This window comes from Phocoena phocoena, chromosome 8, assembly GCF_963924675.1.
Source record: "Phocoena phocoena chromosome 8, mPhoPho1.1, whole genome shotgun sequence".
Taxonomy (NCBI): domain Eukaryota; kingdom Metazoa; phylum Chordata; class Mammalia; order Artiodactyla; family Phocoenidae; genus Phocoena; species Phocoena phocoena.
In genome coordinates this window covers 96,606,089-96,633,710 of record NC_089226.1, presented here as the reverse complement: position 1 = coordinate 96,633,710, position 27,622 = coordinate 96,606,089, and the positions used below count along the sequence as shown (strand labels likewise).

The window sequence follows — 27,622 nt, the reverse complement described above, 5'->3', positions numbered from 1 at the left end:
AACCACTGCGCCACCAGGGAAGCCCTGATATTTTAATAACATAAGAAAGATGTAACTACTCCCCACCTCACTAGCCTACCCTCCTCCAGCCTCTTCTCTGGTCCCAGAACAGCTTTTCACAGCCTAAAGTGGCTAAAAGCACAGGCTTCAGTTTCTCCTATATTTCAAGTCAGACTTTGACCCTTCTTAGCCATGTGACCTTGGACAAGGAACTTCTCCAAGTCTCAGTTTACTACCTTTTGTGAGGATTAAATGAAATAATCTATTAAAGCCCCAAGTCTGGAACATTTTAAATGCTCATAAATTCAGGCTGCCATCTCCCCTCTCACTGGACCCTGTTCTAGGGGTGGTGGATTCTTTAAGTCCTGCTTGTCCAGTAGTAGGATTGGCTCTTCCTGAGCTACCCATGAACAGCACTGTGAGCACTGAGGCTCATTGATAGGGTCACTTTTATTGAGAAATATAGTTTTAGGAACAAGCCACAAAAATAATTCTTTCACTGGATTGGCTTCTGTGATTTTGCAGTGAGCAGTGTAGAATGTGGGTGGCCCCCTAACTTCCAAACCGTTCAGTGACCTTCTGTATCCACTTCTTCAGGCGGAACACATGTGTGTAGAAGCCATATTTTCCATCCCTGTCACAGCCTTCACCCCATGAGACGATGCCCATTTGATACCAGCGGTTGTTAAAGGGGCTCTGAGGAAGAAACATGGAATTTCCAATAGAGTCAAGTCCAAGGTAGTGTCAGTATTACCCTGTCAAGCAATTGTTTCTGAAAACTTGGGTCCCTCCTCATCCACCCCAGAAGGATCTACCCGCCAGCTCCTGGCCTTCTGGAAACTCAGCTTACCTTCATGACAAACGGTCCCCCACTGTCGCCTTCACAAGCATCCCCTCGTTTCCCTTCACCGGGCTTGTAACCTTGAGAGAGAAAAGCAGTACTCAGGGAGGGGTATAGCTCACACTCCAGCCACTCTCCCCTTCAAGAGATACTGCTGCTGAGTGTCCACTGACTCCTTCTAGGCATCCTTGACTCTGCTCAATTCCTCACCCCACACATCCAATTCTTAGGCAAACCTTGCCAGCTCAATCTTCAACGTACATCCCCAATCCAACCACCCCTCACCACTTCTACACCTGGTCCCATCGCATACACCTCTCCCCTGAACCACTAGTCTCCCTAGTTCTACTTTTGCTGCCTACAATCCATTCTCCACCCAATAAGCAGAATGACTTAAAAAAAAAAACACCTTAAACTGACAGGTGAGAGAAAAATGAGAATTAGGGCAGTTACCTTTATCCAAATATCTCCACATATCCTCCACAAACAACATGAAGAACAACAAAGCTGCACAAAAGCCACACCTTCAACATAACTCGAATACAGAGAACACCCAAACTTCAAACCACTTTATCTAACTGTACGTCGAATATCAAAACTTGTGTGGTCCTAATAAGACCTGGTTCCACATCTCAAAAAAAAAACAAAAAACTTGTGTGGAGATGAGGAGGGGAAAATATCCACCAGATCAAAGAAGTGGATTCAATCAATTAGGAATCTTGTAAATAACCCCAAATCTACAAAATGAATAGACGAAAAGTAAGTACATCTATACCAAGATACTATAGGAAAACAATAAGAACCAAAATACCTCAGCTAACAAAGCTTCTTTCCCAAACACAACCATGAAACAAGAAAACTAACTGAATTAAATATCCTCAAGCAAATTTTTGGTATGTGAAAAAGAATGAATCAGAAATTTAAAAATTAGGGACTTCCCTGGTGTCACAGTGGTTAAGAATCTGCCTGCTAATGCAGGGGACACGGGTTCGAGCCCTGGTCTGGGAAGATCCCACATGACGTGGAACAACTAAGCCTGTGCACCACAACTGTTGAACCTGTGTCTAGAGCCCGCGAGCCACAGCTGCTGAGGCCTACCTGCCTAGAGCCCGTGCTCCGCAATGGGAGAGGCCACTGCAATGAGAAGCCTGCACACCGCCCATGAAGAGTAGCCCCCGCTTGCCGCAACTAGAGAAAGCCCGCGCGCAGCAACAAAGACCCAACCCAGCCAAAAATAAAATAAATCCAAAAAAATTTTTAAATCAAAAATTAAAAATAAATGGACAGGGGTGGGATAGGGAGAGTTGGAGAGAGGGAGACGCAAGAAGGATGACATATGGGAACATATGTATATATATGGCTGATTCACTTTGTTATAAAGCAGAAACTAACACACCATTGTAAAGCAATTATACCCCAATAAAGATGTTAAAAAAAAAAAAAAAATGGACAGGGACTTCCCTGGTGGTCCAGTGGTAAAGAATCCTTCCTGCAATGATCCCTGACCAGGGATCAAATGCAGGTTTGATCCCTGGTCAGGGAACTAAGATCCCACATGCTGTGGAGCAACGAAGCCCGCACGCCACAACTACTGAGCCCGCGTGCCTCAACTAGAGAGCCCACGTACCACAACGAAGATCCTGTGTGCTGCAACTAAGACCTGATGCAGCCAAAAATAAAAATAATAAATGGACAGAACAATGGGAAGTAATTAAAAGCAGAAAGTGGTCGAAATGGAACTCACACTAAAGAAATGAGTCCCTCAATAAGAAAAAGAAAGCAATGGAACAGAGTTAATATGTATAATATAGTCCAAGAAAACTTCACAGAAATAAAAGATTGGATGAATCACAGTAAATGAAACATAATATACATAAAAATAACAAAATCATATGAGATACTAATTCTATTAATCATATCAATAAATATGAATGGGCTTAACTCACTTTTTAAAAAACAAAAAGATTGGATGTGCATATTGAAAGGATCCACTGGGAACCTGGCAAAGCTGATCTGAAATACTGAACTCTGAGACGTGTCCTAAAAAAACTGAGACTTCAAAGATGAAGAAAAAACCTTCAACGCTTGGAAGCAAAACAACTCAACTCCCTTATAAGAGCAAAACAATTACACCGGCATCAGATTTCAAAAATAACATACAAAGCAAGCAATGATAAAGCTATATTTTCAAAAAATTCAAGGAAGGAAAATGTGAACCATGGATTTTATATTCAATCATGCTGAGCTTCAGGTGTCAAGGCTACAGAAAACCAGTTATAAACACACAGAAACTCAGGAAGTTCTATGCCCATAACCCTTCTTGAAAAATCGACTAGTGGACAAGCTTCATCCAACCAGGAGATGAATGCTTCGGCAAAAGGACTTATTAACTGTCTGACAAGTAGAAATAATACAACTAAAAGTATGAGAGGAGAAGAGAAAGAGGAAAGTAAACTCACTGATTGTAACAATTAAAAGAATATAAGAAACTAAGGGCATTTCAAAAAGGTGTAAGACCAAAGATAATGAGTAGAACAAAAATGCAAACCTTCTAAATATATGAAATTATTTGAAAAGTAAAGAAAAGATCACACAGGGAAAAAACACAGTAAATGAAACATAATATACATAAAAATAACAAAATCATATGAGATACTAATTCTATTAATCATATCAATAAATATGAATGGGCTTAACTCACTTTTTAAAAAACAAAATGATTTTTAATTTGACTCACAAAGCAAGACTCAACGATGCTATATATGAGACAAAACAAAGTGATTCATAGAGGCTAAAGTTAAAGGGATGGACAAAAGTATAACAGGAGAATGGAAACAAAGAGAGCAGGGATAGTGAAGCTCAAGTTGAAAGTAAAGAAGGACACTTTTACTGCTAAAAGCCACAGTTCACAATGAATAATTAACAGTTATAAATATCTGCATCAAATAACACAGCAACTGCCTTTATAAAGTAAAAGATTATAAATGATGCAAGGAGATAGACAGAAATACATTAATAGAATTCAACACACCAAACTCAGTACAAGACATATCAAGTGAACTGAAAATAAACAAGGATATAAATGACCTAAATAACTGATAAGGTACATTTATGGACATATATATATATATATATATATATATATTGAACTTTACACGTGGATAAAGGAGAACACATCTACACACCTCAAGCACACATGTACATTCACAGAAACTGATCAAACGGTTCTCAGAAAAATCAGTTCCATAAAGTAGAAATATTACAAACTGTATTCCTGGATTATAATGCAGCAAAACTGAAAATCAAAATGCTAAAGGGCCCTCCCATCTGGAAATTTTAAAACCACCTATTAACTCTTGAGTGAAAGGGGAATACACACTGAAATTAGAGAGTTTCTAAAAAAAAATAATTCAAACATAATTCAATAATTCAAACAAACAGTGTTTTCCATGAATGGTGTTTTCCATTCATAGCCCTACTCGGTAAAAACTGAAGATCAAAGATAAATTAACCAGGGACTTCCCTGGTGGTGCAGCAGATAAGACTCCGAGCTCCCAATGCCAGGGGCCTGGGTTCCATCCCTAGGCAGGGAACTAGATCCCACATGCATGCCACAACTAAGACTTCACATGCCACAACTAAGGAGACAGTGTGTCACAACTAAGGAGCCGGCGAGCCGCAACTAAGACCCCACACAACCAAATAAATACTTTTAAAAATAAAATAAAAAATAAATTAACCAAATTGGCAGCTCAAAAAGCTTTTAGAAAAAGAACAGCAAAGTGAACCAAAAGGAAGTATAAGGGAAAAAAATTAAGATCAAAGCAGAAATTAATGAGGTACAAAATAGAAAAATAATAAGCCTAATTAATAAGTCAAATTCTTAGGTATTTTGTTTCCAATCACTAGCTAATTTACTCAAGAAAAATAAGGAAGAAAACACAAATATATAAAATAAGGTGCCAAGGAGGAAAAAAAAACATGAGAAGACACTGTAGCACAAGATACAATATAGACTTGAACAAATTGAAAGACATTTCTTGTCCTTGGATAGAATGGCTCAACATCAAAAAGAAGTCAGTTCTCCCTAATTTATTTTATAACTTTAATGTAATCCCAATAAAAATACCAAGTTTTTTATAGAGCCAGATAAGTTGATACTAAAATTCATGTGGAAAAACAAACATGCAAGAGTTGCCAGGAAAACACTGGAAAAGAAAAACTACAGGAGAAGATAAGCTCTACCAGATATTAAAACATACTCTAAAGCCTCTATAATGAAAACAAGACAACATTTTAACAGAACAGACAACAGACCAGAAGAACCAAACAGAATGTCCAGAAACAGACTTAGGCACACACAGAAACCTAGTATGTGATAAAGGCGACATCTCAAATTACTGGGGCAAAGACAGATTTTTTTTCTTTAGTATTTTTTTTAATTTATTTATTTTTGGCTGCATTGGGTCTTCGCTGCTGCGTGTGGGCTTTCTCTAGTTGCGGCAAGCGGGGGTTACTCTTTGTTGCAGTGTGCAGGCTTCTCATTGCGGTGGCTCCTCTTGTTGCGAGCATGGGCTCTTGGCGCACAGGCTTCAGCAGCTGTGGCTTGCGGGCTCAGTAGTTGTGGCTCGCGGGCTCTAGAGCACAGGCTCAGTAGTTGTGGCGCACGGGCTTAGTTGCTCTGCGGCATGTGGGATCTTCCCAGACCAGGGCTGGAACCCGTGTCCCCTGCATTGGCAGGTGGATTCTTAACCACTGCACCACCAGGGAAGTCCCCAAAGACAGAGTTTTAAATAAATGGTACAGAGACAGCTTATTAGCCATTTAGAAAAAGATAAATTAAATCCATACCTTACATTGTATGCAAGAATAAACTCCAAATGACTCTGAGATCTGAGTGTAGGAAAATGAAACCAAGTACTAGAAGAAACTATGAGTGAATTTCTCTATGACCTGGGTATAAGGAAGGTTCTTTTAACTCTGACGCAAAATCCAGGTGCACTAAAATGAAATATTAATAAATTTGACTACATAAAAAAATTTAATTGGATGGCCAAAACATAATAAAGGATAAAGAAAAAGAAACTGGAAGAAAATATTTGCAAAGTATATCACAAATAGAGGCCTAATATCACTAACATATGAAGAACTCTTTAAAAATGATAGGAGGGACTTCCCTGGTGGCACAGTGGTTAAGAATCTGCCTGCCAATGCAGGGGACATGGTTTGATCCCTGGTCTGGGAAGATCCCACATGCCATGGAGCAGCTAAGCCCGTGTGCCACAACTACTGAGCCTGCACTCTAGAGCCCATAAGCCACAAGTACTGAGCCCCACGTGCCCAGAGCCCGTGCTTCATAACAAGAGAAGCCACCACAGTGAGAAGCCTGTGCACTTCAATGAAGAGTAGCCCCCACTCGCCACAACTAGGGAAAGCCCGCGCGCAGCAACGGAGACCCAACGCAGCCAAAAACAAACAAATTAATTAATTAATTAATTTTTTTTAAAAAATGGGGCTTCCCTGGTGGTGCAGTGGTTGAGAGTCCGCCTGCCGATGCAGGGGACACGGGTTCGTGCCCCAGTCCGGGAAGATCCCACGTGCCGCGGAGCGGCTGGGCCCGTGAGCCATGGCCACAGGGCCTGCACGTCCGGAGCCTGTGCTCCGCAACGGGAGAGGCCACAACAGTGAGAGGCCCGCGTATCGCAAAAAAGAAAAAAAAAAAAAAAAATGATGGGAGAGGGACAAAAAAATGGACCGTAAAAACATGAACAGACAATTCACAAAAAAAGAAATAAAAATCGTCAGTAAGGATATAAAAAGATGTTCAATTACAAAATATTGGAAATCTAAATACCCATACACAGGAAATGGTTGAAGACACTATCATACATCCTCCTAATGTGACTATAAAATTTTCTTTTTTATTGAAATATAGTTGATTTACAATGCTGTGTTAGTTTCTGGTGTACAGCAGTGATTCAGTTATACATATATTTTTTTCATATTCTTTTCCATTATAGTTTATAACAAGATATTGAATATAGTTCCCTGTGTTATACAGTAGGACCTTGTTATTTATCTATTTTATATATAGTTGTTTGTATATGCTAATCCCAAATTCCTAATTTATCCCTCTCCTCTCCTTTCCCCTTTGGTAACCACTAGGAAGTTTGTGTGGTAAGTTTGTTTTCTATGAATGGATAAAGATGATATAAGATGTGCGTGTGTGTGTGTATATATATATGTATACACACACACACACACACACACACACACACACACACAATGGAATATTACTCAGCCACAAAAAAGAATGAAATAATGCCATTTGTAGCAACATGGATGGACCTAGAGTTTATCATACTAAATGAAGTAAATCAGACAAAGACAAACATCATATGATATCACTTACACGTGGAATCTTAAGAAATGATATAAATGAACTTATTTACAAAACAGAAACAGACTCACAGACATATAAAAATATAAATTTTTTTAATAAGGAAAAGCTCTATAACTAAAATGGAATGAATTTCCAGGATACATTAGGTGAAAAAAGCAAAGTACAAAAGAATATCTATACTGTGCTACTCTGTGAAAAGGGAAAAATAAGAAAATATAAATGTGTCTGCTCATTTGTGCAAAAAGAAACAGAAGAAGAATAAACCTCAAACTACTGAGATTGGTTAACTGCAGGGCCTGGATGGAAATGCGGTGGAAAGGAAGGAGGTGGGAACAGGACAGGAGGAAAAGGGGAATATCATTCTCTGAGTGTACCTGTATAAAGAATCTGATTTTTGGACCATGTTAATACAGGCACACCTTGGAGATACTGTGGGTTCAGTTATAGACCACCACAATAAAGCAAGTCATATGAATTTTTTGGTTTCTTGGTGCATATAAACATTATGTCTACAGTATACTATAGTCTATTAAGAGTGCAATAGCATTATGTCAAAAAATATATACAGGACTTCCCTGGTGGTGCAGTGGTTAAGAATCTGCCTGCCAATGCAAGGGCCATGGGTTCGATCCCTGGTCCGGGAAGATCCCACATGCTGCGGAGCAACTAAGCCCGTGCGCCACAACTACTGAGCCTGCACTCTAGAGCCCGCGAGCCACAGCTACTGAAGCCTGTGCGCCTAGAGCCCATGCTCTACAACAAGAGAAGCCACTGCAATGAGAAGCCCACACACCACAACCAAGAGTAGCCCCCGCTCACCACAACTAGAGAAAGCCTGAGTGAAACAACGAAGACCCAATGCAGCCCAAAATAACTAAATAAATGAATAAAAAATATATATACACATACTTGAATTTAAAAATATTTTGTTGGGCTTCCCTGGTGGCGCAGTGGTTGAGAGTCTGCCTGCCAATGCAGGGGACACGGGTTCGTGCCCCGGTCTGGGAAGATCCCACATGCCATGGAGTGGCTGGGCCCGTGAGCCATGGCTGCTGAGCCTGCACGTCCAGAGCCTGTGCTCCACAACGGGAGAGGCCACAACAATGAGAGGCCCGCGTACCGCAAAAATAAAATAAAATAAAAATATTTTGTTGCATACAAACTACTACGTATAAAATAAATAATCTACAAGGATATACTGTACAAACAGGGAATATAGTCAATATTTTATAACTATAAATGGAATATAACCTCTAAAACTGTGAATCATTATGTTGTATACCTAAAACTTATTGTACATCAACTACACCTTAATAAAAAAAATATTTTGTTGCTAAAAACTGCTGACCATCATTTGAACCTCCAGCAAATTGTAATCTTTTTGCTGGTGGAGGGTCTTGCCTCCACGTGGATGGCTGCTGACTGAACAGGGTGGTGGTGCTGAAGGTGGGGTGGCCATGGCGATGTCTTAAAATAAGACAACAATGAAGTTTGCCCCACTGATGGACTCTTCCTTTCAAGAACAACTTCTCTGAAGCATGCAGTGCTATTTGATAGCTTTTTACCCACAGAACTTCCTTCAAACTAGGAGTCAATCCTCTCAAACCCTACCACTGCTTTATCAACTAAGTTTATGTAATGTTCCAAATCCCTTGTTGTCATTTCAACAGTCTTCACAGCATTTTTACCAGCAGTAGAGTCCATCTCAAGAAACCACTTTCTCCTCAACCATTAAAGTTTTATCGTAAGATGGCAGCAATTCAGTCACATCTTCAGGCTCCACTTCTAATTCTAGTTCTCTTGCTATTTTCGCCACATCTGCAGTTATTTCCTCCACTGATGTCTTGAACCCCTCAAAGTCATCCATGAGGGTTGGAACAACTTCTTCTAAACTCCTGTTCATGTTGGTATTGTGACCTCTTTCCATGAAATCACAAATGTTTTTTTTTTAATATTTTATTTTTTGATACAACAGGTTCTTATTATCTATTTTATACATATTAGTGTATATACGTCAATCCCAATCTCCCAATTCATCACACAACCACCACCACCACCACGGCCAATTTCCCCTCTTGGTATCCATACATTTGTTCCCCACATCTGTGTGTCTATTTGTGCCCTGCAAACTGGTTCATCTGTACCATTTTTCTAGGTTCCACATATATGCGTTAATATACGATATTTGTTTTGCTCTTTCTGACTTACTTCACTCTGTATGACAGTCTCTAGATTCATCCATGGCTCTACAAAGGACCCAATTTCGTTTCTTTTTATGGCTGAGTAATATTCCATTGTCTATATGTACCACATCTTCTTTATCCATTTGTCTGTCGATGGGCATTTAGGTTGCTTCCATGACCTGGCTACTGTAAACAGTGCTGCAATGAACATTGGGGTGCATGTGTCTTTTTGAATTATGGTTTTCTCTGGGTATATGCCCAGTAATGGGATTGCTGGGTCATATGGTAATTCTATTTTTAGTTTTTTAAGGAACCTCCACTCTACGCTGTTCTCCATAGTGGCTGTATCAATTTACATTCCCACCAACAGTGCAAGAGGGTTCCCTTTTCTCCACACCCTCTCCAGCAGTTGTTGTTTGTAGATTTTCTGACGATGCCCATTCTAACCGGTGTGAGGTGATACCTCATTGTAGTTTTGATTATTTCTCTAATAATTAGTGATGCTGAGCAGCTTTTCATGTGCTTCTTGGCCATCTCTATGTCTTCTTTGGAGAAATGTCTATTTAGGTCTTCTGCCCATTTTTTGGATTGGGTTGTTTGCTTTTTTAAATTTGAGCTGCATGAGCTGTTTATATATTTTGGAGATTAATCCTTTGTCTGTTGATTTGTTTGCAAATATTTTCTCCCATTCTGAGGGTTGTCTTTTCATCTTGAATGTAGTTTCCTTTGCTTTGCAAAAGCTTTGAAGTTTCATTAGGTCCCATTTGTTTATTTTTGTTTTTATTTCCATTACTCTAGGAGGTGGATCAAAAAAGATCTTGCTGTGATTTATGTCAAAGAGTGTTCTTCCTATGTTTTCCTCTAAGAGTTTTATAGTGTCTGGTCTTACATTTAGGTCTCTAATCCATTTTGAGTTGATTTTTGTGTACAGTGTTAGGGAGTGTTCTAATTTCATTCTTTTACATGTAGCTGTCCAGTTTTCCCAGCATCACTTATTGAAGAGGCTGTCTTTTCTCCATTGTATATCCTTGCCTCCTTTGTCATAGATTACTTGACCATAGGTGCGTGGGTTTATCTCTGGGCTTTCTATCCTGTTCCATTGAAATCACAAATGTTCTTAATGGCATCTAGAATGGTGAATCCTTTTCAGAAGGTTTTCAATTTCCTTTGCCCAGATCCATCAGGGGAATCACTATCTATGGCAGCTTTAGCCTTATGAAATGTATTCATTAAGATAATAAGACTTGAAAGAAAAAATTACTCCTTAATCCATGGGCTGCAGAATGGATGTTGTGTTTGCAGGCATGAAAACAACGTTAATCTTGTGATATGCCTTCATCACAGCTCTTGGGTAACCAGGTGCATTGTCAATGAGAAGGAATATTTCGAAAGGAATCTTTTTTTTCTGAGCAGTAGGTCTCAACAGTGGGCTTAAAATATTCAGTAATCTATGTTGTAAACAGATGTGCTGTCATCAGGTTTTGTTGTTCCATTTAGAGAGCACAGGGAGAGTAGAGTTAGCATAATTCTTAAGGGCCCTAGGATTTTCAGAACGGTAAATGAACACTGGCTTCAACTTTTAAGTCGCCAGCTGTTTCAGCCCCTAACAAAAGAGCCAGTCTGTCCTCTAAAGCTTTGAAGCCAGGCAGTGACTTCTCCTCTCCAACTATGAAAGCCCTAGATGGTATCTCCTTCCAATGTAAGGCTGTTTGGCTACACTGAAAATCAGTTGTTTAGTAGAGTCATCTTCATGAGTTATCTTAGCTAAATCTTCTGGATAACTTGCTGCTTTACCTTGTAGTTTTATATTATGAAGACAGCTTCTTTCCCTAAACCTCATGAATCAATCTCTGCTAGCTTCAAAGTTCTGGCTTAAGGGAATGTTATGGCTGATTTGATCTTCTAACCAGACCACTAAAACTTTCTTCATATCAGCAATAAGGCTGTTTTGCTTTCTTATTTATGTATTCACTAGAATAGCACTTTTTAATTAATTAATTAATTTGTTTGTTTTTGTTTTTTGCGGTACATGGGCCTCTCACTGTTGTGGCCTCTCCCGTTGCGGAGCACAGGCTCCGGAAGCGCAGGCTCAGCAGCCATGGCTCACGGGCCCAGCCGCTCCGCGGCATGTGGGACCTTCCTGGACCGGGGCACGAACCTGCATCCCCTGCATTGGCAGGCGGACTCTCAACCACTGCACCACCAGGGAAGCCCAATTTAAAAAATTTTTTTAAAATAAATTAAACTCTCTAATGAAGAAAAATTAAAAACAAAAATTTCCTTCAAGAACTTTTCCTTTGCACTTACAGAGTGGCTAACGGTTTGACACAAGAGGCCTAGCTTTTGGCCTGTCTTGGCTTTAGACATGCCTTCCTCACTAAGATTAATCACTTCTAGCTTTTTATTTAAAATGAGAGAATGCAACTCTTCCTTTCACTTGAACACTTAGAGGCCATTGTAAGGTTATTGATTGGCCTAATTTCAATATTGTTGTATCTCAGGGAATAGGGAGGCCTCAGGAAAGAGAGAGATGGGGGAATGGCTGGTTGGTGGAGCAGTCAGAACACACAGTTTGCTGTCTTGGCACAGTTCATGATGCCCCAAAACAATTACAATAGTAACATCAAAGATCACTGATCACAGTTCACCATAACAAACATAATAATAATGCAAAAATTTGACACATTGTAAGAATTACTAAAATGTGACATATGAAGTGAGCAAATGCTATTGGAAAAATGGCGCTGATAGAATTCCTTGATGCTGGATTACCACAAACCTTCAATTTGTAAAAGAAACAATATCTGGGAAGGGCAATAACGCAAAGCACAAACCTAAGTGTCTATCAACAGATGAATGGATAAAAGATGTGGTATATATATATATAAAATAAATATTACTCAGCCATAAAAAAGAATGAAATTCTGCCATTTGCAACAACATGGATGGACCTAGAGGGTACTATGCTTAGTGAAATAAGTCAGACTGAGAAAAACAAATACTGTGTTATCACTTATATGTGGAATCTAAAAAATAAAACAAATGAATAAATATAGCAAAACAGAAACAGACTCACAGATAGAACAAACTAGGAGTTACCAGTGGGGAAAGGGAAGCGGGGAGGGGCAAGGGGATTAAGAGATACAAACTACTATGTATAAAATAAATAAGTCACAAGGATATATTGAACAGGAAATACAGCCATTATTTTGTAATAACTTTAAATGGAGTATAATCTATAAAAACATTAAATCACTATGTTGTACACCTGAAACTAATATAATATTGTAAATCAACTATATTTAAATAAAATAAAAAATATGTAAATAAATAAAGCAAAGCATAATAAAACAAGGTAATAGTCCAAAAATAAACAAGTAAAGACAACAAAGATGGGAAGGAGGACCCAAAATTGAATACAATCATGAAACAAATGAGCCTAACTGTATTTTAAATAAATAACATAGGGAAGGGGATAATAATTACCCAAGTTACTTTTAGACACAGTACTGTAACTATATATATATATATATATATATATATATATATATATATATATATATATATATATATATATATATATCTTCAGGCTAAAAACAGAAACAACCATGAAGAAATGCTAAACTCTAGCTTGTAGAATTATTTTCCACAGTCATGGATGAGTGATTCTCAAACTGTGTATTCTTGTATTAACCAAATAAGTAAATACATTACAGATAATAGGAGTCAGATTTCTCATTATCAACAGAGACTGTAACAAATGTGGAAAGGGAGAAGCTAAAATTAATCATATTGCATTGCAAGAGGGAGGAACACTCCCCAACTCATTCTACGAGGCCACCATCACCCTGATACCAAAACCAGCCAAAGATGTCACAAAGAAAGAAAACTACAAGCCATTATCACTGATAAACATACATGCAAAAATCCTCAACAAAATACTAGCAAACAGAATCTAACAGCACATTAAAAGGATCATACACCATGATCAAGTGGGGTTTATTCCAGGAATGCAAGGATTCTTCAATATATGCAAATCAATCAATGTGATACAACATATTAACAAACTGAAGGATAAAAACCATATGATAATCTCAATAGATGCAGGAAAAGCTTTTGACAAAATTCAACACCCATTTATGATAAAAACCTTCCAGAAAGTAGGCATAGAGGGAGCTTACCTCAACATAATAAAGGCCGTATATGACAAACCCACAGCCAACATCACTCTCAATGGTGAACAACTGAAACCATTTCCACTAAGATCAGGAACAAGACAAGGTTGCCCACTCTCACCACTATTATTCAACATAGTTTTGGAAGTTTTAGCTATAGCAATCAGAGAAGAAAAAGAAATAAAAGGAATCCAAATTGGAAAAGAAGAAGTAAAGCTGTCACTGTTTGCAGATGACATGATACATGATACTATACATAGAGACTCCTAAAGACTCTACCAGAAAACTACTAGAGCTAATCAGTGAATATGGTAAAGTAGTAGGATACAAAATTAATGCACAGAAATCTCTTGCATTCCTATACACTAATGATGAAAAATCTGAAAGAGAAATTAAGGAAACACTCCCATTTACCACTGCAACAAAAAGAATAAAATACCTAGGAATAAACCTACCTAAGGAGACAAAAGACCTGTATGCAGAAAACTGTAAGGCACAGATGAAAGAAATAAAAGATGATACAAACAGATGGAGAGATATACCATGTTCTTGGATTAGAAGAATCAACATTGTGAAAATGACTATACTACCCAAAGCAATCTACAGATTCAATGCAATCCCTATCAAACTACCAATGGCATTTTTCACAGAACTAGAACAAAAAATTTCACAATTGATATGGAAACACAAAAGACCCCGAATAGCCAAAGCAATCTTGAGAAAGAAAAACGGAGCTGGAGGAATCAGGCTCCTTGACTTCAGACAAAGCAACAGTAATCAAGACAGTATGGGGCTTCCCTGGTGGCGCAGTGGTTGAGAATCTGCCTGTCAATACAGGGGACACGGGTTCAAGTCCTGGTCTGGGAGGATCCCACATGCCGCAGAGCAACTAAGCCCGTGCGCTACAGCTACTAAGCCTGCGTGTCTGGAGCCTGTGCTCTGCAACAACAGAAGGCCGCGACAGTGAGAGGCCCGCGCACCACGATGAAGAGTGGCCCCCACTCGCCGCAACTAGAGAAAGCCCTCACACAGAAACGAAGACCCAACACAGCCAAAAATTAATTAATTAATTAAATTTTTAAAAAGACAGTATGATACTGGCACAAAAACAGAAATATAGATCAATGGAACAGGATAGAAAGCCCAGAGATAAACCCACACACATATGGTCGCCTTATCTTTGATAAAGGAGGAAAGAATATACAGTGGAGAAAAGACAGCCTCTTCAGTAAGTGGTGCTGGGAAAACTGGACAGCTACATGTAAAAGAATGAAATTAGAACACTCCCTAACACCATACACAAAAATAAACTCAAAATTGATTAAAGACCTAAATGTAAGGCCAGACACTCTCAAACTCTTAGAGGAAGACATAGGCAGAACACTCTATGACATAAATCACAGCAAGATCCTTTTTGATCCACCTCCCAGAGAAATGGAAATAAAAACAAAAATAAACAAATGGGACCTAATGAAACTGAAAAGCTTTTGCAGAGCAAAGGAAACCATAAACAAGACGAAAAGACAGCACTCAGAATGGGAGAAAATATTTGCAAACGAAGCAACTGACAAAGGACCAATCTCCAAAATTTACAAGCAGCTCATGCAGCTCGATATCAAAATAACAAACAACCCCATCCAAAAATGGGCAGAAGACCTAAATAGACATTTCTCCAAAGAAGATATACAGATGGCCGACAAACACGTGAAAGAATGCTCAACATCACTAATCATTAGGGAAATGCAAAGCAAAAATACAATGAGGTATCATCTCACACCAGTCAGAATGGCCACCATCAAAAAATCTACAAACGATAAATGCTGGAGAGGGTGTGGAGAAAAGGGAACACTCTTGCACTGTTGGTGGGAATGTAAATTGGTACAGCCACTGTGGAGAACAGTATGGAAGTTCCTTAGAAAACTAAAAATAGGACTACCATATGACCCAGCGATACCAGTACTGGGCATATGAAAACCATAATTCAAAAAGAGTCATGGGGGGCTTCCCTGGTGGCGCAGTGGTTGAGAGTCCGCCTGCTGATGCTGGGGACACAGGTTCGTGCCCTGGTCCGGGAAGATCCCACATGCCACGGAGCGGCTGGGCCTGTGAGCCATGGCCACTGAGCCTGCGCATCCGGAGCCTGCGCTCTGCAACGGGAGAGGTCACAACAGTGAGAGGCCCGCATACCGCAAAAAAAAAAAAAAAGAGTCATGTACCACAATGTTCATTGCAGCTCTATTTACAACAGCCAGGACATGGAAGCAACCTAAGTGTCCATCGACAGATGAATGGATAAAGAAGATGTGGCACATATATATACAATGGAATATTACTCAGCCTTAAAAAGAAATGAAATTGAGTTATTTGTAGTGAGGTGGATGGACCTAGAGTCTGTCATACAGAGTGAAGTAAGTCAGAAAGAGAAAAACAAATACCGTATGCTAACACATATATATGGAATCTAAAGGGGAAAAAAATGGTTATGAAGAACCTAGAGGCAGGACAGGAATAATGACACAGATGTAGAGAATGGACTTGAGGATGTGGGGAGGGGGAAGGGTAAGCTGGGACGAAGTGAGAGAGTGGCATGGACTTATATACACTACCAAAATAGATAGCTAGTGGGAAGCAGCCACATAGCACAGGGAGATCAGCTCAGTGCTTTGTGACCACCTAGAGGGGTGGGATAGGGAGGGTGGGAGGGAGACGCAAGAGGGAGGAGATATGGGGATATATGTATACGTATAGCTGATTCACTTTGTTATAAAGCAGAAACTAACACACCATTGTAAAGCAATTATACTCCAATAAATATGTTTTAAAAAATCCCATTGCATTGCAATGGGAGGTTTCAGTGTCATCTCATGGTTTTAGATAGATAAACAGATAGAAAGAACATAGATATAGATTTAGGCATGTGCATAATACATGTATGTTCTAATTCTGTCTGCTAAGAGGGCCTAGGAGCAATGACACCCCAGTAATAATGTGCACAACTGGCACCCAGATCTTGGTTTCTAAATACCATTCTCCACTAGAAGGCAAGTAGGATGAACCTAGAACATCTTGAAAGTACTCAGAGATTGACAGGACATCTCCAAAAGTCACAGAAGCCAGGTTGTTTGTTTTTTTTTTTTACTCCCACTGGCCAAACCTGGGATAATTTGGGCATAAAGAAAGGACCCATGAGTCCACAGTGACAGAGTGAAAGAAAATTCTTCCTTACAATAAGATGATCACTAATAAATGTAGAAGGAATGACAGAATTAAAAGATCACCATTTGGCAGCTACCAGAGTCAGGAGAACAATTTGATGAGAAACAGGACAGACAGTATTCAACTTTCTCCCCACAGGATGTTAGTCTTTAAAAGGAAAACAGAACTTTACAGTGAGAAACATGGCAGATGCAGACACCACCTTAACCAAGAGGTCAGAGTTAATCTCACCAGTTACGGGACAGAGACGTCATATGCCTGAAAAGGACACAACATCACTTAGCTTGAATCTGATCATTAGGAAACCTTAGAGAAAGCCAAACTGAGGCCGATCTACAGAATAACTGGCCTATACATGTCAAATATGTCTAAATCGTGAAAGACAAAGACTGACAACTGAGTACAATGTGTGATCCTGGACCGGATCCTGGATGGGAAAAACGTTTTTGTTTTTCTTTTGCTAAAAAAGACATCAGTAAGTAGGACAACTGGAAAACATTTAAATGAAGTCTAAAAATTAGACAAAGGTATTATATCATTATTAATTTCTTTTTTCATTATTAATTTCTTGATTTAATAAATGTACTGTGGTTATGGCAGAGAACAACCCTGTTTTTTTGGAAATACTTAAGTGTACGGGTAAAAAAGGTAACATGTACAATTTAGTCTCAAATAATGTGTATATGTGTGTGTATAAATACACACACACAGAACACACACACTCACAAAGGAGGTGGCAGAATCTGGATGACAGTATAAAGGAATTCTTTGTATTATTTTTGCAACTTTCCTGTGAGTCTGAAATCACCTAAAATTTTTTTAATTTTTAAAAATTTAAAAATTAAGTTAGATCGTTTACTCACCTGCCCCAAAGTCTCCAATAATGTCCTATCTCAATAAAGCCAAAGTCCTTCAAGGCCCTGAAGGAAGCACCCATCCCCTGACTGCCCACCTCTCTCCCCTCTTCCAATGCTGCCCTTCCTGTGTTTACTGCCCTCCAGCCACACAGGCCTCCCTGCTGCTCCTAAGACACGCCAAGCATGCTCCCACCTCAGGGCCTTTGTACCTGCTGTCTCCACAAGTCTGGAGTGCACTTCCTCTAGACTGGCTCACTCTTTCATGTCTTCTAGTCTCTGCTTAAACATCACTTCTCAGAGAGGCCTCCTCCAACCACTCTGTCTCAATCGTCCCATCCCCACCTCTCATTCCCTTACTCAGCTTAATTTTTCTTCTATCAGGATTGCTATTCTAGATCTGCTTACTGACACACTCTCCTTCTAGGAAGGAAGCTCTCTGAAGACACAGGAGACCCTATCTGTTAGGGTCCTTTTCGGACACCCTGGAATACTGCCTGCACCACAGTAAGCACTCAGTAAATATTTGCTGAACGACTGAATGAATGAATGGCTTTTCCTCCACCCGTGGCCTCTGGTTGGTGTCTGGCTCACATATACTGACAACTTGACCAGTGACTAGCACCACGCCTAACGCCTTAAATACACTATCTTGCTCAACCCTCACACAGCCTAATAGAATAGAGCCAGGACTTGAACCCAGGCCTGTGCTACTCACGTGTCTCAGTCCTCCCAACCCAAGGCCCTGCTGTTCCCGCCTGCCCAGCCAGGCCCAGGGGACTTTACCAGCACAGAACATGTTGTCGGTGATGCGGATCCGGGTGGAGGCCTTGCAGACCAGCTGCCCCACGATGGGCAGGTTCACCACCTGCAGCACGCTGGGCTGCACCTCAGCAATATTGGCTGTCCACGTCTCCCTCAGGTTGCCCCAGCCCGTCACTCGCCCTTTGTATCCAGCCCGGAGCAACCTTTGGGGAAAGGAGAAGGACTGAGTGAGAACAGACCAGTCTAGAAACCTCCTGGCCCCAACACCATCCCTTAGAGACCTGAATCTAAAACACCTGTGCAGGAAGACACTGAGGCCCGGAAACGGGAAGGAACTTCGGCGAGGCAACAGGCTGTCAGAGTCAGGACCAGAACCCAGCCCAGGCCCTCAGCTACCAGCCCCCTGGCCAACCCCCTCGGCTCCCCCCCGGCCACCCCCCGGCTGCCCTTCTGGCCACCCCACTTGGTTGCTGTCTCCTTGTCGGGCAGGCACACGGGGTGGATGTATTCGGTGAAGCTGATGGGCTTCTTGAGCTTCAGCAAGGCGATGTCCCGGTCCAGGTTCTCCCTCCAGTTGTACCTGGGGTGGATGTGGATCTTTTCCAGCATGGAGATCTTTTCAATCTTTCGCTCATAGCTGTGCAGACCCCAGCAGAGAAAAGGAGAAGCTGTAGGCCACCCAATGAGGGGCAGCTGGTTCCCCGAGGAAGAAAACTGCCTGCCCTCAGGGTCTGGGAGTCAGCGTAACCAACAGGCCACCAGTGAGGAGGAGAGGGCCGGCTCCTGTCCTGGCAGCTTCTTCCTGGCCTGAAGTTGCCCAGAGCTTTGGGATCAAACAGCCCAGGCAGGTAGGGGGAGGGACGCAGCCTGTAGGCCCTGATCCAAACAGCCTCTACTCAGAGGTCACACCTGGGCTATGTCCTGGTGCCTGGAAGGGTGCTAAGGGCAGGCCAGGATTCTGCTCTCTGCAAAGGCTTAGTTTCTCTATCCCCAGGTCCAAGTTTCAGTCAGGACGTGGCCATATAGACTTTACAGCAGAGCCTACAGGGTTTTCTACTGTGGAAGATGTACAGACATATCCCTCGTGGCCCAGAGTCACCAGAGCCCCTCACAGTCACTCGGGAGGACACGGACCCCTGCCAGACACGCATGGGCCCCCACTTCTGTACCTGGTGCGGGAGTGCTTGCCAATGCGCACCAGAAGGTCATTCTCAGTGAAGTTCTTGTCCCAAGGCGGGTACAGAAGACAGTGGGCAGCGGTGAGGATCCAGCGGTCACTGATGAGGCTGGCCCCGCACAGCAGCTCCTGGGGGCTCTTCCGGAAAAGCATCACCTGCCTGGGAGAAGAAGTGGGAAGCATTAGGAGGTGGGAGGGCTGCCCCTCCACCAGCCCTACAAGCGCCAAGTCCCAGGTTTAAGAACTAACTGGACAGAGCTCCCTACTGGGCCCGGACCCCAGCTTGACCTTCCCGTCCTTGGGGACCAGGGCATATATGTGACACCGCGGGGCTGCCACCTGCTTTTTGCACACCCCCTCCCCTCATCAAGCTTCTTCCAGGCCAGAGTTGGCACAGCTTAGCACAGCCCTGGGGTCAGAAGAACAGGAATCTAGTCCTGCTCTGTAACCCATTCACCAGCAGCACCATTTAGGCGAGTCACTTAAGCGCTCCAACCCACAGCTTCACCATCTGCTTTGGAGAAATAGTAAACCCAATCTCAAAAGGTGGCTGTGAGGGTTCGATGAGATGTTGGTGCTGGGCTAGGTTGTCTGTGGAGCCTAGACCTGTGAGGGCGGAGGAGTCTCCCAGGGCGCGGGATGCAGGCGCGCAAGGGGTCGGTGGGGGCAGGGAGCACGCACCAGGGCGCCAGGCCAATCTCCGCATCCCGGCCCTCCACGATGCGCCCCTCGATGTAGGAATCGAACAGCTCCTGTTCCGTTTTGTCCTGCACCAACTTATTCTCGAACAGAGGCCGCAGGCCACAGTCTGCCGAGCCAGCGGGACCGTGAGGGGCCGAGCGCTGCAACACCCGCCCCCGCCCCCATGCCGTGGCCCCGCGCCCCTCCGGCCGCCGCCTGACCTGCCTCCCCGGCGCCGAAGGTCCTCTCGTTGAAGAAGGGCTGAAATTTGTCCGCAGCGGTGCGTCCCTCTATGGCCGCATCCAGTTCCTCGCCCAGCCCATATCCCACCTCCTCATCCACCGGCTCCTCTGCAGGGACCCAGACACCAGCTAAGGCTGCGCCAGGCCATTCCTCACCCACCCTCTGACCTCCCCAAGCCCCCAGGCAGCCGCGGAGGTCGCCTGGTGTAGAGATTAAGAGCGCAAGCGCACCTGCGTTACTAGGAAACCAAACCTCGTGGGCCTCAGTTTCCTCAGCTGTAAGGTGGAGCTAGTATTACGCCCACCTGGTTAACGTCAGGTGTCATGAATGCACTCACTGGTGAGTGGTAAGCCTTATATCAGGTGGTAAAGCCTTAGATCGGGGAGGCACTGTTCTTGTTGTTCCCTCCAGGCTGTGTCCTCTGTCTCATGTCCCCTGCCCTGCCCTCTCACCGCAATAGTCCAGGTCGCAGTACTCAAAGTCGCCAGGCTCCCCGGCCACGTAGCACCACGCGCCCTCCTCATCCCCGTCTGGGTTGCGGCAGAAGTTCTCCACCAGTGGGACAGCCGGGCTGAAGTCCTGTTCCTTGCTCAGGGCCTTGGCCCGCTCGCTGGCCCAGGCAAGGCAGGGAGACCCATGTATGGTCACCGCCAGGTGCCCCTGGTACTGCTGGCCGCGATCAGGGATGCACATTTCTGATTGAGGTGACAGATTCACTGCGAAGTCTCTGGAGTTTGAGGTCGGCTCCACAGTGACTCGCTCCTGGCCTGGTGGGTGAGGAAACAGAGGCGCAGAGTGGGTGGGACCACACGTGGAGCCAGACGGGATGTGAATCCCTGCCTTTCGGCCTTTATCCTATAGACCTCAAGTCACTTATCCTCTCTGAGCCACAGTCTGCTTGCCTGTGAAAGGGAATACTAATGCGTTTTTGCAGGGTTATTGAGAGATTTAAACAAAATATATGGCATAAGTGTCTGGTGCATAAGCCAGAGATAGGAACCAGGTTTCATCTCCTGCGCTATCTGTAATCTATTGGTAGTGACTGCCTGGAGTTTAAGGATTCTGTGCTTTCACAAGGGCACAGTAGGAAAGATAGCTGGGATCCACTGAGGATGTCTACACAGGCAGTAGGTCAGTTTCAGCATGCCTGCAACATATTTATCATAGGTGTTCAGGGATGGGGGCTTGGTAAACTGTAGCTGTTTTTGTTACTATGATTGGCAACTCGCTGTAAGACTGGCCCCAGCATCCCTCATTGGGTCCTACAGTGATGCATGAAGGACAAAGAAGAGCAACCCATGTTTGGTAGATTGAGTTACTGGCACTAATTCTTTACTCCTACCTGGATCCACCTGGATCCACATCCTCTGCCCTGTTATTTTACAAGCAAAGGTGTAAAGGTCCACCTCTTGACCTTGGCCTTGATCATGGGACTTGCTTTGGCCAATGGCATGTGGGCAGAGCTGACTCTGCCAGTTCTGAGCCTAGGCTTAAAGATATGTGTCTGCTCACTGCTTGGTATTTCTGCCGCCCCCATGGAAGAAGCTGCTGCCTTTCAGCCTCCCCCCACAATGAGTACACACGGAGCAGACATGGACCCACCCACACAAGGAGCCAAGCTCAGCTGGACCCATTGTTTGACATAGGGCCACCAGCCGAGCCCAGCCTACACCTGGACCCTACCGACGCGTGAGCGAGTGCAGATGAGATCAGCAGAGCCACCCCAGCTGAACCTCAGACACATAAGAAATAAATGCGGGACTTCCCCGGAGGTCCAGTGGTTAAGATCTCCCCTTCCAATACAGGGGGTGTGGGTTCAATCCCTGGTCGGGGAGCTAAGATCCCACGTGCCTCGCAGCCAAAAAACCAAAACAGAAGCAATACTGTAACAAATTCAATAAAGACTTTAAAAATGGTCCACGTCAAAAAAATAAAGAAAGAAATGCTTATCGGTGTATGCCCCCCAGCTTTTGTGGCTGTTTGTGACTTTGTGGGGTTTGCAGCATTATTATGGCTATAGCTAGCTGACACATCATGGGAAATAATGATGACAGAATCATGCAGGGCTGGACTGTACGAGGCTTGCTCTGTGATGCTCGGCAAAGGGTACATGGACTGAAATGGTTAGGAAGGGGGAAGAATGCCTCAAGCAGGAAGTAAAGCATATTTAGAATGGGCCACATCCTGGATCATAAGGAAGCAAAGGCTGTGGAGGGAGGGGAGGAGGCTGGAAGCTAACTCTCTCTGGTCTCCTGACTTCACTCACCAACAAGCTCAAATAGGTCGTCAGTAACTAACACCAGCTCAAAGGGAGCCAGGATCTTGATTCCCATCCTGTGCTGCCAGGCCCATGCAGACCCGTGGCCTTGGCCACGCCCACCTGACCTCCCCCAGCTCACCGCAGACAGGGAGGCTGCACTCCTCCCTCTGCACAGTGGGGAGCGTCGTGTAGCACCAGGGCCCAGTGATGCTGCCATCTGGATTGCGGCAAAAATTCTCCTGCAGGTCAGCTCCAGGGTGGGTGGTAGAGTTGATTCTGGAACAGAAAATTGCTCAGCAGGAGGCGTCTCCCCCACCCCCAGTGTCTCCTCACCCCCTATTCTCAGACCCCTGGCAGACAGGCCTGCCCATCACTCACTCCGGCTTATGTGGGTAGCGACTCCTCCACAGCTGGCATTCGATGCCTGACCGGGTGAAGCTCACGTTCCCTCGGTAGTTCATACCCAGACCTTCGGCACAGTTACCTGCAGAGACCCCCAGCCCAGGTCTCCTACACTGAGGATTTGTCCCCGCTTCTCTCCTAGTAGAGCTCTATCGGTCCATCCCCTCCAAGCTACCTCTGGTCCGTGACCCTTAACCTGCATTTACTCAGCACTTCCTCTGTACCCAGCAGCTCTACAATACATTTAACCGTAGTCACCAAATATTCACTGAGTGCCCACTGTGTGACAACCATGTGACAGGCAGTATGCCAGGTACTAAGGACACAGCAATGAATAAGACAGTCATAGCCAAGTAGGTTCCTGCCCTCATAGAGCTAATGTTCAGTGGCTCCTCATAGCCAGCAGAATGAAAAAGTGAACAAGGTTCTCCGAATCTGGCCCTGGTCTAGGTGTCCTGTTATCTTAGCTCCTCGTGCCTAAGGGCCTTTGCACGTGCTCTTTCCTTTGCCTTGGCCATGCTTTCCTATTTATTCATCAGTGCATCCCACAAATCCAAGTAAAACTCTACTTCTTCTGGGGAGCAGTCCTTGATTCTGCCAGCAAATGAAATGCTCCCTCTCCTGGAATTCTCTTGGCACCTGGAACAGAACTTTTCCGTCAATTACTTTGATGTTTTGTATTTTTGTTTTCTGATGAAACTGTGAGCTCCCTGATTCTCTTAAAATCCCCAGCACTCAACCATAGAGCTTGACGCACAGCAGGGGCTTAGTGAAATGTCTACTGAATAAATTACTTAACAAATGAAAGCATAGCCAGCGTGATTAAAGAGTTCCGTGTTGTGGGGTCTACTGTCATACTAAAGGTGTATTCAGAATGCCGTGGAGGAGGGAGGATGCACCTTGAAGGCTCAGCAAGGTGGTGGCATTTGAACTAATTCTTGAAGGATAGGGGGGTTTTCAGTAGGCACTGACGGCTGCTCCAGGGGGAGATGATAATGTAAGCAGGGGCCAGGATCTAGAAACATCTTGCCCTGTTGAGAGAAGTGCTTGCTGTCAACAAGCTGGGGGGCTGGATTCAGGGTTGGTGCAATGGTAGATAAGGCTTGAAGGGAAGGTTAAGATCAGAACCTGCAAAATTCACTAGGCTAAGAAGCCTGTGCTTTATTCTCGGGGCAATGCGGAGCCACTCAAGGTTTTGGAGAAAGAATGTGACATCATCGAAGCTCTGCCTTGGGGACATGGGGAAGACTGATTGGCATGGGCAGGGGCTCTGATGAGAATGAGGCCTTAAACATTATTTCATTACCCGTGCATTCATTTGTTCCTCCAATATTAATCATCTTACTGACTGCCAGGCACAGAGCCAGGTGCAGACACATCCTTGACCGCAGGACCAGAAAGGCAATGTCAGCTGCTAGAGGCCACCACCCCTGGGCCACAACTCCTACCCAACCCCTACTCTGATCTTTTCCCAGGCTGTCCCCTCCTATCCTGTCCCCACACCCTCATGTCAGTTCCTCACCTTCCAGACATTCAATGAGCTTTTCTCGATGTTTCCTCAATGACTCACAAGCTGGAAAAGACCCAGAAACATCATTGAGATTGAGGTAGGGATAGGACAGGTTCAAGTGAAGGGTGGGATGACATTCAGAAACGGAGAGAAAGGGACACATATGGAAGAAAGGAAGGAAAGAGGCGTGGGTGGAGGAATGAAGGATTGGATGGATCAGAAAATTCTCTGGAGTGGGGCACCCTCTAACTTGGGTCCCCAGGACTCCCTTCCTGGAGCAAACCCTTCCCAGTGCTCACCTGTGTACTTGGCCCAGAACACATCCTGAAAAACAAGGCTGAGTGTGAGGCTGTGGTAGGATCCTGTTTTGTTTTGTCTTTTTGTAAACTTCCTGTCTTCTCCTTATACTTTCCCCTTTCCCTTACCCTGGTTCACGCTCTGGGGAGGTTTGTGGCAGAGTTTTCTACTTTTGCTTCTAAAAGCCCAAGCCCGCGGAGGAGAAGAGTATCTGAGGAGAGGGGAGCTCCCCGCCTTCCCCACCGCCCACCCCCCGCCCCGCCCCTGGCCAGACAAGATTGAAAGGGATTCCCCGGGGTGGGGTAGACTGGAGAAGAGGGGCCCAGGCAGAGCCCCAGGGAAGGGAAAGCTTCAAAAGGCTCCTGGAACACTGAGGCCTAGGCCCAGGCCTGACCAGAGACCCACCTCCCAAGGGTGGCACAGAAGTAGCAGCCAAGCTAAAGTTGAGAGGCCATGTGGCCAGGGCCAGGGTCTCCAGAGATCCCAACATAGACAGATGTCTAAAGACTGAGGAGGCCCCCTTGCCCCCCAACGTCCTGGAGCCTCACCGTACCCTGGGGCCTTGACATAGCCCAGGCACTGGGGCCTCCTAGAAAGGCTGAGCCACTCATCAGGGCAGCCCAGGGAAACGGGGCCAGAGATGAAGTTATCAACAAAGAGCTGGGATGCTCCCTGCTCCCCTCCTTGGTGCCCCTGCAGGGACTAAGGGCCCCCTTGGAGGGACCCCCAGCCCTCCCTCCCTGGGGCCTCACCGTGGCACTGGGAGACTCCAGGGCCTCGAAGGCCTCCTCACGGCTGCACTGCTCCTCCACACACTCTCGCTCCAGGTTGCCCTCCCGCCACTCCTCCAGGAAGCCGCTGTTGGCGCGTCGGACCCGCTGGAGCAGCGACAGTGCTTGCTGAGGGGCCAGGAACACTGCAGGAGAAAGGGCGTGGGACAGTGGCCTCAGGGGCCCAGGCTGTCTTAGCCACCACCAGCCACTTAGGGCAGGAAGTAAGCCTGGCCTGCCTGCTGGCTTCCAGAAAGGGGGCGTCTAGGATGGTGGCAGGACCTGAAAGGCTGCTAACGGCAGCCACTAGCCCCCCTCCTTTCATGGATCACCCCCAGCCCAACCCCCATATTGCAAGAGAGAAGTAGTCACTGTCTGTCCAGCCCTGAGCACCTGGCTCCTTCCCTAAGCTGGACACAGTGAGCCGAGAGCCACCTGGGGGCCGGCCCTGTGCTCTCTGTCGAGCCAGGGGACCGCAGCCCACAGGCCTGCATCCCAGTCCGCCAGCCTGTCCCGGCTTCCAGGGCCCCCTTACCATGCTGGCTGTGCACAAGGCTAAAGAGGGCAGCCAGGGCCAGGCAACCAGGTAGCCACAGGCCTCGGACGTGCGCCATAGTGTGTCCGCTCCCAGGGCTCTGAGGGCTTGTCCTGACCCCTCTGGGTTAATGTTGAACCAACGTGAAGAAATCAGCCAGGAAGCAGAGGTCAGCAGGTCAGGGCCGTGGGGACAGGTGGATAGATAGTCCACCTCCGCCATCTGGGAGGACAGGTCCTCCTGGGACCAGGGATCGGTGGTCTGGGAGGAAGTCCCAGAGCAAAGACCAGTGTAGCTACCATCCAGCACCTCCCTCTCAGAGACACAGGCAAACGTGGGCCAGTGGGGTCACAAGATCTTCCTGAGGCTCCTTCCAATCCTAACACATGGTGATGGTTGTTTTGATCTCTGTGCGTCTGTTTCCTCATCTGTACAGTGGGAAGAGTTCCTGTTGTGAGGACTAAAGAAGATTATGAATATATAGTAAGAACTTAATAATGAGTAGCTATATGGATATAAACCAGTGGGGAGATTTCTGTAATCACCACATGCACATAAGAAAATGGAGGTGAGGGTGTGGCCAGATGAGTGTGGCCACCTTATCCCAGGACATACTGGGGCAGGGCCGGCCAACATTTGCCCCAGCCTCTCAGCCACTGATGGAGGGTCCCATTTCCACTCTTCCTCGTCTGGGAGCCAGGGAGCTGTGTTTGTGTGTGGTGGTTGCCTGGGAGGAGGAGCCAGGCCCTCTGGTCTGTTTTCTCTCCCAGGTCTCCCAGGATGCGGCCTGGCCCGGAACAGGGGCAGCTCAAATCCCTGGTCTCCACAGCAGGGCCCTCCCTCTCCAACTGCCTATCTGCCCTGTGCCAGGCCTAGACTGGATGCTGGTCCCACACTACCCCTGCCCAGTCCCCCCACACTTCCAGTTTGCAGTATGAAAGGTAAATATTAGTCCTGGGTCTCACTAGGACAGAGGGCCAAAGAGCAGGAACACAGGGAGCACAGGCTCTCACCTCGCTCTCCTTCGGGCCTGGCCATTCAGGGTCTGGACTGCGGACATGTACAGTCTGGGAAGATCACAGGGAGCGGCCCGGTGCAGAGCAGGGGAGGCAGGGCTGGCAGAGAACTGAGGACCAGGACTCGACTCCCATGAATCAGCTTAATGCCTGGGTGGCCCAGTTCCTACATACCTACATATATATTTATATATTTACATTATACATATATATGCATTCCTATTTTTCTATATATTTTAAAAATTGAGGTTTAGCTTACATACGGTAATGTTGAAACCACTCCTAAGCGTTTTT

The 27,622-nt window shown here is 44.8% G+C and overlaps 1 protein-coding gene across 2 annotated transcripts; it reads right to left on the bottom strand.

Moving 5' to 3' along the window:
* Positions 1–430: 430 nt before the first annotated feature.
* Positions 431–26,421, bottom strand: F2 (coagulation factor II, thrombin). 2 transcript variants are annotated; one of them, XM_065882955.1, is made up of 14 exons: positions 26,313–26,421; positions 25,760–25,923; positions 25,010–25,034; positions 24,723–24,773; positions 23,177–23,282; positions 22,938–23,074; positions 20,991–21,305; positions 20,517–20,645; positions 20,296–20,422; positions 19,607–19,774; positions 18,901–19,074; positions 18,459–18,640; positions 851–921; positions 431–696 (listed from the first exon to the last, which is right to left on the bottom strand). In XM_065882955.1, the coding sequence occupies exons 1-14, from the start codon at positions 26,389–26,391 to the stop codon at positions 553–555; spliced, it is 1,872 nt and encodes a 623-aa protein (XP_065739027.1). In that variant the 5' UTR covers positions 26,392–26,421; the 3' UTR covers positions 431–552. The 2 variants fall into 2 exon arrangements, with proteins under 2 accessions (XP_065739027.1, XP_065739028.1); XM_065882956.1 differs by having other exon boundaries at positions 19,018–19,074; positions 26,313–26,391.
* Positions 26,422–27,622: the final 1,201 nt, after the last annotated feature.

What these genes read in the sequence shown, in the direction of transcription:
- F2 (XM_065882955.1), bottom strand. Translation starts at nt 26,391, where the DNA reads ATGGCGCACGTCCGAGGCCTGTGGCTACCTGGTTGCCTGGCCCTGGCT. An exon ending in GCTCATTGAATGTCTGGAAG is followed by an intron (nt 23,283 to 24,722) that starts GTGAGGAACTGA and finishes GGGTCTCTGCAG; the next exon opens with GTAACTGTGCCGAAGGTCTG. An exon ending in CTGCGACCTGGACTATTGCG is followed by an intron (nt 20,646 to 20,990) that starts GTGAGAGGGCAG and finishes GGGTCCCTGCAG; the next exon opens with AGGAGCCGGTGGATGAGGAG.